The 12,223-nt window shown below is 38.1% G+C and overlaps 1 protein-coding gene across 1 annotated transcript in view; it reads right to left on the bottom strand.

Moving 5' to 3' along the window:
• The window catches only part of F13A1 (coagulation factor XIII, A1 polypeptide), a 352,784-nt gene that overhangs the window by 214,364 nt on the left and 126,197 nt on the right, over positions 1–12,223 (bottom strand). The window contains exon 3 of the mRNA XM_006864109.1: positions 786–1,037. Within this exon, the coding sequence (XP_006864171.1) occupies positions 786–1,037 (252 nt within the window). The remainder of the gene's footprint in view (positions 1–785; positions 1,038–12,223) is intronic.

Raw genomic sequence — 12,223 nt, 5'->3', positions numbered from 1 at the left:
TCAAGATTTAATTTTTGGCCTGTTTTGTTTTTAAGCTCTGTTTTCCTCTCTACAGCTCTGTCCTTCCTGTATTAAAAAACAAACATATAAGAAAAGTTCAGGGTCTCTTCTTGGCCTGAGTATCTGTGTGCATGCATGGCAGAAGAACCCACCAGTGGTGAGGGTGTTGGGCTCCACCTCTAGTCACCAGAATGGAGATGGGTAAACAGTGGGCGTGTCAATGACCAGATACCAAAAAATGAAAAATAAAATCAGAACAAAGCAAAACTGACAAAGTGTATTGTCCACCTTTGCCCCAAGTTTCCTGCGGTGTTTCTGCTCCCTCTGCTTGGTCTCCCCCAAGTTGTCAGGTCCGGGCCTCCAAGGCCAGCCTGGCAGATTCAAAAGTACGTATTTTTTTACTTCATCTCCAATTTCTACAAGCTCTAAGCCTTCAAACTTCTAAAATATCCCTATTTCTGTGGTTGTGAGATTTGGAGCTCTGCCCTGGATCTGCTTTGCCTGGTATTCTGTGTTATTGCTGACGGTGAACTTCACTGCACCTCCACCCTAGCCACCATCAAACCCTGCCTCACCATATATAAGTTTTGCCCTCCATGTATACACAGTGAGGAATAATTTTGCATATCTTTTAAAAAGAATTTTATTTTTTAGATCATGAAAAACAGTGTATGTAGGAAAGGAAAATGTCTTCTAGAACATTTCTGCTACCCCTTTAAAAACAGATGCATTAAAAATATGGAACTATTATTTATTAATGAGAAAAGAGCATAGCTGGCCCTTACCTTCACACCAAGGATTGAAGAGGATGTAAGTGTCGGTTTCTGGGTTTCGGATGGTGCGGAGTATGCCGTAGGGGGTCCAGATTGCAACATACATACGGAACTTCCCCACTATGCATTCTGGGGATGACTGGACAGAAAGCCGGATGGACCTATCCTCTCTCATGATAATTTTGGCACCCCACTTTCCCCTTTGGTGCTCTGGAACCACAGGAACGGGGATGTAGGTACCCTTGCTTTCCTGAGGATAGCGACCTATATGGAGGAAGAACAAATAAATACATGTTGAGTAGATTTCTCAAACAACTTTTGTTTACACGCTGTCATCTTCTGGCTGAAGGGGGCAATGCTTCATTAAGCTTGAAATCATAAAGGTTGGCTTTGGTTTCTACTTCTGCTACCAACTAGCTATATGATTTTAGCCAATTTTTCTATCTTCTTTGAGTCTCAAATTTGTCAAGTCTACAAAAATGATAGAAATATAACAACAAATAAATAGGTTTTTCATTACTTCCCAGAAATTCTATCCTCTAAAGAATTAGAAATTACTTTATTGAATAAAAGTAAATTGAGTCACACAATATGATTTTCAGGGCCATTGGACTTTTGTTCATTCTGAATATATTTTCTATGTTTTTGTTGTTAGTGCTGTCAAGTTGGTTCCAATTCATTGTGATCCTGTACAGGATTTCCAAGGAGTGGCTGGTGAATTTGAACTGCTGACCTTGCAATTCACACAGATCTTTCACTGCAGTGCTTATCGTATAGTACCATAATACTATAGTACCTATAGTAGGATTGTACTTCTAGGTTGTACCTGTAACTATTATCCAATTAATCCTAAAATGTGTTATTGCCAATTCCATTAGAGATTTTGGCTGATATCATAGGCAAATGGTAAAACTTTAGGTTCTAGGGATTAATTATCTGGTTTTGAGTCTTGGTTCTGCTACATCTTACCCAGGTAACCGATGGCTAGTTACTTGACATTTAAAAAGACCCATTTCTTTCCATAGTCCTCATCAGTAAATGAGGATAATTACTTAGCTCATAGAAAACAAAAAATGAAATATGTGTAAGATGCTTTGCACGTAATTTCTGATGCATAATACATAATACATAATTGGCTATTTTTTACCTCTTGTTTAAATAGAAGGAAAACATAAGGGCAGCTTGCCATGTTCCCAAGCAGCATCTGAGTTTATGTAGAGATTATCTCATATCAAATGTTATTTCTCTTTAGTGTTACAATTGTGGACCAACTTCTTACTTCACGTGTTATGTGCATAACTAAATTTTATCAATGGGCTCTTGAACATCAGAGTCTTTTTCTGGATATAGAAAACCAAACTCAAGTTTACTTTAACCCTTTAACCTTTACCTAGCTTTTTATAGGATAATCAAAAGCACAGATATTACACTGGAGCAAATCTCACATTGCAAACTGTACAATGCTAATTCTAATTCTAATTCTTCCTTTTTTTTTTTTTTAATTACAAATCAGGCACAAGTAAGCCAGCAAATTATTTTGGTTGTAAGCAGAAGAACCTGCAAAAGCAAAACCTATTCACATCAATTGATTTAAATAAAATGGATAAAAAACAAACAAATCAAACCAAACCTATCACCATCAAGTTAATGCTGACTCATAGCTACCCTGTGTAGGGTTTCTGGGGCTGTATATTTTCTCCTCTTTGTGCCTTGGAGCAGCTGGTGGATTCAAACTGCTAATCTTGTCCAATGTGCAACCCAGTGTCCCACCAGGACTTCAGATACTGCTGCTGCTGTGTACTGTTGAGGCCGTTCCAACTCATAATGACTTTATAGAGCACTTCCATCTTTACGGGAGATGAAAGCAAGATAGAGGATTTCAATGAAAACAAACTAAAAGACATTTTGACCTGTTCAGTTTCTGTGGTTGTTAAAAATTTTGTTAGGTGGCATGTTGCTAGAATTAGAGCATGCTAAAAGGTTGGCTGTATAAATTACAACCAAACCCAAAACCACTGCTGTCCACCTGAATCCAGATAGGACAGAAGTGATCTGCTCCATACCACTGCACCACCAGGATTCCTTGTTGTATATGTTGTATTAAGACCTATTAAGTTAGTTCTGATTCATAAATGAAACACTGCCCCATCCTCACAATCATTACGTTTGAGCCCATTGTTACTGCCTTTGTATCAGTCTATCTTTTGGGCCTCTTTCTCTTTTTCACTGACCCTCCACTTTACCAAGCATGATGTCCTTTTCCAGAAACTGGTCCCTCGAGTCTAAGTCTCGCCATCCTTGATTCTAAGGAGTTGTACTTCTTCCAAGACAGACTTTTTTTTTTTTTTGCTCTTCTGGGAGTCCATGATACTTTTAATATTCTTCTCTAACATATTCAAATGAATAGATTCTTCTATGATCTTCCTTATTCATTGTCTAATTTACACATGCATATGAGGCTATTGAAAATACCATGATTTGTGTCAGACTCACCTTATTCCTCAAACTGATAGCTTTGCTCTTGAACACTCAAAAGAGATCTTGTGCAGCAGATTTGCCTAATGAAATCATCATGTGATTTCTTGACTGCTGCTTCCATGAGTGTTGATTGTGGATTCAAGCAAAATGAAGTCTTTAACAACGTCAATCTTATCTGCATTTATCAGGATGTTATGTATTGATCTAGTGAAGATTTTTTTAACATTGAGGTGCAATTAATACTGAAGGCTGTAGTCTGATCTTCATCAGCATTTTAAATCCTCTTTGCTTCTAGCAAGCAAGGTTGTATCACGTACATATCACAGGGTATTAATGTGTCTTCCTCCAATCCTGATGTCACGTTTTTCTTCATAAAACCCAGTTTCTTGGATTATTTGCTCAGCATAGAGATTGAATAAGCATATTGAAAGGATACAGTCCTGACACACACCTTTCTTGATTTCACACCATTCAGTGTCCCCTTGTCGTGTTCACACAACTGCCTCTTGGTCTATATACTGGTTCCTTATGAGCACAGTGAAATGTTCTGGAATCCCTATTCTTCACAATATTATCATAGCTTGTTATGATCCATACAATAGAAAGCCTTTGCATAGTCAATAAGACACAAGTAAGCATCTTTCTGGTATTCTCTGCTTTTATCCAAGATCCATTTGATTTCATCAGTGATATTCTACCTTCTATGTCCTCTTCTAAATCTGACTTGAATTTCTGGTAGTTTTCAGTCAATGTACTATTGCAACAGTTCAAGGTATTACTTGTATGTGAGATTAATCATATTGTTCACTGATTTCCCTACTCCCTTGGGTCACCTCTTTTGGGAATGGGCACGGTTATGGATCTCTTCCAGTTGGTTGGCTCAGTAGTTGTCTTCCAAATTTCTTGGCATAGATAAGTAAGCACCTCCAGGGACGCATCCACTTTGTCAAAAATTTTAGTTTGTATTCTTTAGATTCCTAGAGCTTTGTTTTTCTCCAATGGCTTCAGTGCAGCTTAAACTACTTGCTTCAGTACCATTTGTTCTGAAATGGTTGAAATTGGCCATTTCTCTTTGGCACAACAAAAGTGTATTCCTGCCATCTCCATTTAATGTTTTATATACTGGAAGTTGAGCCTTGATTTTTTTCTTCAGTTCCTTTAGCTTGAGAAATACTGAGTGTGTTCTTCCCTTTTGGTTTTCTAACTCCTAGTCTTTGCAAATTTCATTATAATACTTGACTTTGTCTTCTTGAGCTGTTCTTTGAAATGTTCTGGTTGGCTCCTTCATTTTCTTTTTTATCCCAGTTGTTTTAGTTTCTCTGTACTCAGAAACAAATTTCAGAATCTCTTCTGACATCCATTTTGGTCTTTTCTTTCTTTCCTGTTCTTTTAATGACCCTTTGCTTTCTTCCTCTAAGATGCTCTTGATGTCATCCACAACTTTTCTGATCTTCAGGCATTAGGGTCTAATAAATTTGTTTTTGAGATGGTTTATAAATTCAAGTGGGATATATTCAAGGTCATATTTTGGATTTCTTGGACTTGTTTTAGTTTTCTTCAGCGTTAGCCTGAGCTTTCATTTGAGCAATTGATGGTCTGTTCTCCAGTCAGATCCTGTCTTTGTTTTGGCTGAGTATACTGAGTTTCTCCATTATGTCCTCCCACAGACTCTGTCAATTTGATTCCTGTGTATTCTATCTGGTGAGGCCCATGTGTATAGTCACTGTCGATGTTGTTTAAATAATGGTATTTGCAGTGAATAAGTTGTTGGTCTTGCAAAATTCTATCAAGCCATTTCAAGCAAAGTTTCTATGACCAAGGTCATATATTCCAACTACTGATCCTTCCGATGTTTCCAACTTTTGAATTCCAGTCAGTAGTAGTTATTAATGCATCTTGTTTGCATGTTAGTCTGAAATTAAGCAAAAGAAGTTGGTGGGATTCTTCAATTTCATCATCAGTGATTTTAGTGTTTGGTGCATAAATTTGAACCAGTCTTCCTTGTAGGTATATGGATAGTATGTTATCACAGACAGCATTGCGCTTCAAGATTGATCTGACATTTTCTTTTTGATGAAGAATGAGATGCCATCTCATGAATGAGATGCCAAATTTCTCTTCAATTTGACTTTCTCTGCACGTATAGTAAACCATGTGATTATCTGATTCAAAAAGGTCAATATCAGTCCATTTCAGCTCACTAATGCCTAGTAGAGGAGATCTGGTAGTGTAATGGTTAGGAGTTAGGCTGCTAACCTCATAGTCAGCAGTTCGAAACTACCAGTGGCTGTGAAGGGGGAAGATGAGGCTTTCTGCTTCTGTAAAGATTTACATCCTTGGTAATCTCATACAAGGTTGCTATGAGTCAGAACTGCCTAGTATATCAATCTATGTGTTCCATTCCACTTTTGAAAGCTTTCCATTTCCTAGATTCATACTTTGCACATTCCATATTCCAATTACTAACTGATGTTTGCAGTTTTTATTTTTCTCCATTAGCAAATGAAGAAGGTCTAGACAGCTTTGCTCCATTCATGTTACAATGGCCAACTCTACTTTGAAGAGGCAGTTCTTTCTACTCCAGTGATATTAAAGTGCCTTCTTACCTGACTGGCTCCTCTTCTGGTACTGTATCTGACAGTGTTGTCCTTGTATTCTTAGGTTTCAGTGGCTAGCCATTCAGAAGTGGTCTACTACCTCTCCTTCTTACTAGTCTATCTTAGTCTGGAAGTCTCACTGAAACCTGTCCACTAAGGGTGACCCTGCTGTTACTTAAAATATTGGTGGCATAGCTTCTAGCATCATAACAACATGCAAGCCACCACAAATACTATATACCACCCAACTGTCAGTTTATTGTAAAGTTGTTGTTGGTGTTGTTACGTGCCGTGGAGTCAGTTCCGACTCTTAGCAGCCCTCTACAGGGTTTCCAAGGCTGGAGATCTTTACAGGAGCAGAAAGTTTCATCTTTCTCCTGCAGAACATCTGGTAGTTTCGAACTGCTGACCATGATGAGATTAGCAGCCTGATTCGTAACCACTATGCTTACCGAGCTCCTTTACTGCTGTGTAATTCTGTGATATGCTTAATCTCAGTGAAAATGATAATTTGCGCAGTGAAAACCAGGTAGAAAGATTAGCACCCTATTGCTTTGCTATGTGTTGGGACTATCAATTAATTACAACTAAAAATGTGTATCACATACACTGGTCATAAATTCAATGAAGTAAGTCTTAACCAATACCACAGTGTCTATGTCTTGCTATTGGGTATACATGGCTTAGTAGAAGCCCCTACATAAAAGCCCACTGCAAAGGCAAATCTATTTCCATCCCCATATTTCTTTGTGTGTACTTCCTGTCCATGAATGCACAAACTCTCTGACAAGGTTGCCCTTTCTCCTCTCTGGAGCTCTATTACTGTTGAAAGGTAGACATCAAAGGGAAACTTGCCAGGTAAATGGAGCCATATATCACTGGTTAGAGAGACTCCCAACAGCTGTTGCCACTAAACAGTGTCTTGGATTTAGAATATGCAATATTTTTTAAATATGTAGGTTTAGGATAATAATGAACAACCAGAGATAAAAATCCATGGGACAGTGACAAATTCAGGGGGGAAAATGAATTCTGATTTCCATAAGCATGTATCTTTGAAGTCACAAAGAACAGGGAAAGGGTATCTAAAGCCATTCTCTGTTACTACTATGTACTGAACTAAGACAATCACTGAAGCCTTGGTGTGGCCCTGTAGGATAAACACTAGACTGTTAACTGCAAGGTTGGCAGTTCAAACCCACCAGTTGCTCATTGGAAATATTAGGTTGCAATGAGTTGCAATCGACATGATAGCACTTAACAACAAGACAATTCACTAGTTTCCATTGTTAATGCTGTTCTTAAGTGTCCTTGAATTGGTTCCGACCCATAGCAACCCTGTATAGGGTTTCTGAGGAGCAGTTGGAGAGCTTGAACCACCAACCTTGCAGTTCAAAGTGACTTTTCAGTGCAGCGTATTAATCCACAGCACCACACCAGGACTCCAGTTTCCATGTGTTATTAAGTGCTGTTGAGTTCTGACCCATAGCAACTCTGAATAGGCTTTCCAAGGAGTAACTGGTGAGCTTGAGCTGCCGACTGTAAGGCTCAAATGACTTTGCAGGCCTGTGCATTAACCTACAGTGCCATATCAGGACTCCATTATTACACTTCAAATTATGACTCCAAAATCACATTAAAAGAGCCTGTTTACTCAAACTAGGTTTGAGTCCAGTCACACCCTGTAGAATGTAGTTTGAACATATTGTCTATTATGTGTTAGTGATAAAGCAGTTAACAAAATTGACAATTACTTCTGGAGAAAGCATAACAGTGTTGTTTATTACATGTCTATTATTCCTTTTTTCCCTATAACAAACTGAGAGAGGAAAATCATTACTATGATTCTAATTTTACAAATTAGAAATGAAGACATGGAGTCATTAAGCAATTTGTCTAGCCTAGAGTGATGCAATTAGTTAGTGATGCAGTTGGAATTTAACTGCAGACAGTTTGGTTTGAAAGCCTGGGAGTTTAACCACTAAATTCGAAGGTGATTGTATGAGTAAGAAATACTGGGGAGTTGATGCTTATATTCTGACCCCACAATTAATACTGATGCAACTTTGGGCAATCTGCTTACATTGTCTGAGCTTCCATTTCCTTGCAGTTTATTTCAGGACATTAAAAAAGAAGTACATATAGATGTTATAATATAATGAAACTTTATGCCTAAGATACAGTAGCAGCTATTTTTATTGTTGCTAAGTGCCGTCGAGACGGTTCCACTTCATAGTGACCCAGTATAGGGGATCAGAAGAGTGGCTGGTGAGTTTGAACTGCTGACTTTGTACTTCAAAGTGACCTGGAGGTCGAGTGCTTAACCTACAGCAGCACACCAGGACTCATATGATGTTTACTGTTTGTGTTTTAGGTCTTACATACTACTGGAAAGTAAAGGTAAAAGGAAAAAGAGGTACTCCCACACTCCACTCCTCTGGTTCTGAATGTGAAGAAAGGTAGGTGACACAAAGAAAGCTTTATTACTACTTTTGTTGAAGAAAGTATTATAACAGAATGAGAAGTAAATTCACCTGGATTAAAATCCCAGGCCTGTGTGACTGTGGGCATATTATTTACCCTGTCTCAACACATTGTAGTCTATAAAACGTGGATAACAGTACTCATAGTTTATGATGGGGAGGACAGCTTAACAAATAAAAGTTATTATTATTAATGTTGCAATCCTGGTTTGATGCTCTAAGATAAGCACTGGACTGCTAACCACAAAGTCGGCAGTTCAAATCCACTACCACTACTTGGAAACCCTTAGCAGGGTCGCTGTGAGTCAGAACTGATTTGACAACATTATTAATGCTATTGTTAATTCCCCATTTTCTGGGATTTCTGATACTTCTAAGTGGTCCTTTTTCTGCTGTAGAATGGATTCATCCACTGCCAACAAACCATAGAACCAAATCTATTTAAAGGCAATGTAGTCCAGATTTAAAAGTCTTAAACTGTCTTTTCTGTCATGAAAACATGTACAGGCCAAAAAATAGTCATGGCATTAATTATTAAACAAAACCCCTCAGTAATTCCAGAATTATTAGTACTATCTCCTGAAATCTGTCAGTCAGTCATCATTTTTGACTTTTTAAGATATTGGTGGTCACTACAATCTTCTGTCATCTCTCAAAACAGGAGCTGACAAACCACAGCCTGTGAGGCAAATATAGTTTGCTGCCTGATTTTCTAAATAAAGTTTTATCAGAACAGAGACATATTTAAGTATTACTTAGCAAGAACAACAGAGTTAAGTAGTTGTGACAGATACCATGCGACTTTCAAATCTGAAAATATTGACTACCTGGCTCTTATAGTAAAAGTCTGTCAACTCCTGCCTTAAAGAATTTTACATGTTATTTACTTAAAGGGAAATTTATAGACATTCGACATCTAAGACTTGGCTCTAAGAAAAAAAATAGCATCACTGAGTTTTTCCTTCACTACAGAAGAATGTTACTAATCTAACAAAAGCATTTACATTGGTATTAGGTAAAACATTTTAATTTCCTTAAAGACTCACAGGATATTTCAAGCTTAGGAAGTCGATTTCCTATGCTTGAAATCCTATTGATTTCACTATACATAGTGAAATGTTCATGATTCTAGTATCATAAAAGCTGTATAGACGTGTTGAGGCTGTTCATGTATATAGAGATGAAAATAAAGTGATAATAATGTATGTTTGTCTCATCCAGTCCTTATGGACACCTTGCATGGAAATTTTTACAGGTGGGAAACTGAGGCTCCGTGAAGGTAAATTCAGATAATGCGACATAACTGGGCAGAGGTGGTGACAGGGCTCAGACCCATGCCTCTGCCCTGAAAAGACATTCTCTTTCTCTACATCATGTGTCTCCATGCAAGATGGGTAAGAAGGAGGGTGCTGTAATGGATTAGGGAAAATAATTAAGAAAAACATGAAGGGATATGAGGCAAAAGTCACCACCCATTTGCCAGTTTGCTATATTGTGGTGGTGTATGTGTTGCTGTGATACTGGGTGCTATGTTACCACTATTTCAAACATCAGTATGATTAGTGGACATGTTTCAGTGGAACTTCAGACTAAGATTGAAAGACCTGGCAATATCCTTCAAAAGTAGACAATATAAACCTTGTGGATCAAAACAGAATGTTGCTTGACTAGCTTGCTTTAGACATGTCATTGGGAAAGACCAATTGGCGAAGAAGACCATCATATTTAGTGAAGTAGAATACCAAAGGGGAAGATGGAGTGAAACAACAGCTGCCACAATGGACTTGAATGTGCTGGCAATTATGAGGATGAAGCAGAACCAAGCGATGTTTTGTTATGTTGTACATGGAGTTGTCATGAGTCGTTGCGACTTGATGACAATATCATCAAATGTAAAGAACACAAAACTCTTCACAAATGGATAATGATAAATAGAGAAAGATTAAAATTGTCCAAGACTTCATTTGCTTGGATCCACAACCAATACTCATGGAAGCAGCAGTCAAGAAATCAAACAATGTATTACATTAAGCAAATGTGGTGCACAAGACCTCTTTAAAGTGTTCAAGAGCAAAGATACCAATTTGAGAACTCAAGCCATGGTAGTTTGAAATGCATGTGAAAGTTAGACAGTGAATAAGAAAGATTGTAAAAGAATTGATACATTTGAGTTATGGTGTTGGAGGAGAATATTGAAAGTACCATGGACTGCCATAAGAACAAACGAATCGGTGTTGAAAGACATATAGCCAGAATGTTCCTTGGAAGCAGGATGGTCATATTTCATCTTGCATAGTTCTGGCATATTATCACTAGAGACTAGTCCCTGGAGAAGCACATTATGTTAGGTAAAGTGGAGGCTCAGTAAAAAAAGAGGAAGACCTCCCAAAGAAATGAATTGGTACCATGGCAGCTGCAATGGACTCAAGCATAAAAAAAATTGTGAGGATGGTGTAGGACCAGGCAGTAGTATTATGTTCTGTTGTACATAGGGTTGTTAGGAGCTAAAACCAATTCAATGACACCTAACAACAGCAGCAAACAAAAATGAAGCAAAGCAAATAAGGCAATCTGCTGTGGTAGATAAGAGATGTGTAAAACAAAGTATGGGTTAAAGAGGCTACAGCTGGGTATTGAGAAAGAGAACCTGGCCATGAGGAACTTGTCATAGTGGACTTTTGAGTTTCAAACTGATGTGTGCAACTGAAGAAGGCAGCAGGGTAAGCCACACTGCGAATGGACTTAGGGTATGCCCCAGACTAGCGAGTGGAAAATGGCCAAGTTAATTCCATGAATTCCAAAGGGAAACCAAAGAACCTGGCTTTGTAGGACTTTACCTATTCATTGTGTGGAAAAACAGGTTATTAATGTGAGAATGGCATGTGAACAGTATCATGGGGTCTTGTCAGCTGCTCTATTACACCATGTTTAATTCTGAGTGTAATGATCTTAGTGACAGCACTGGGGAAGAATTTTCCATGATTGAATTGTGAGTGAGGAAGTTATGACAGAGTAATATTTCATTTAGCTCAATAGCCCTTGCACCCCCAGGGGTTAGCATGTTGAAAAGAGCACAAGCAGGCTACACATTCCACAACATCTATTCATCACCACCCATGATCATCTATCAACCATCCTTTGCTGTATGTGGATGCGAAACTCCCCACACAGATCACACAATTACACAAGTGACTACTACCATTGTTGTTGCTAAGTGCCATCCTGTCAGTTCCAACCCAAAGCAACCAACCCAAGGAGCGCTGGTGAGTTTGAATAGCTGACTTTGTTGTTCAAACTGACCTCGCAGTCCAGTCCTTATCCTGTAGTGCCACATACGTGGTATAATGCTCGGAAAGAAGTTGTCATTTAATTATTGTGTGTAAGAAAAAGAAGAGCAGGAAATATAACGTTCCATAATGGGGAATTTGAAATTGGCTTACTACTAGACATGAAAAAAATATTTATTATAATTACCAATTGCACTATTTAATGCGTATCTAAAATTGGTTCCATCCTCCCAAGTGATCTAGAAATTAACATATGTTCATATGTTCTTAGTATTTCTGTGGCCTCAAATTATTTACAAATTAAACTATTTGTAACACAAAATTTGCTTGGACCATATGCATGAATCTGAATGACACAGGCCCTTCCTTAGCTCCCTCTCTCTCTTCTTACAAGGACATGTGTAAACATAAAGACGTGAGGTTGCTTTAATTTTCCATCTTGAAACTAGACTAGGAGGAAGAGGCTTGAAAACATGTAGCAACTTTTAGAATTTCTTCTTTTTCCATATTAGTATCATTCACAAGGAGCTCTGGTAACATTTATTGTTGTTGTTAGGTGCCATTGAGTCAGTACCGACTCATAGCATCCTTATGCACAGCAGAAC

This window comes from Chrysochloris asiatica, unplaced genomic scaffold (genome assembly GCF_000296735.1).
Source record: "Chrysochloris asiatica unplaced genomic scaffold, ChrAsi1.0 scaffold00060, whole genome shotgun sequence".
NCBI lineage: Eukaryota > Metazoa > Chordata > Mammalia > Afrosoricida > Chrysochloridae > Chrysochloris > Chrysochloris asiatica.
Note: the sequence above shows the minus strand (reverse complement) of the source record. Positions and strands in the feature narration are given on the sequence as shown.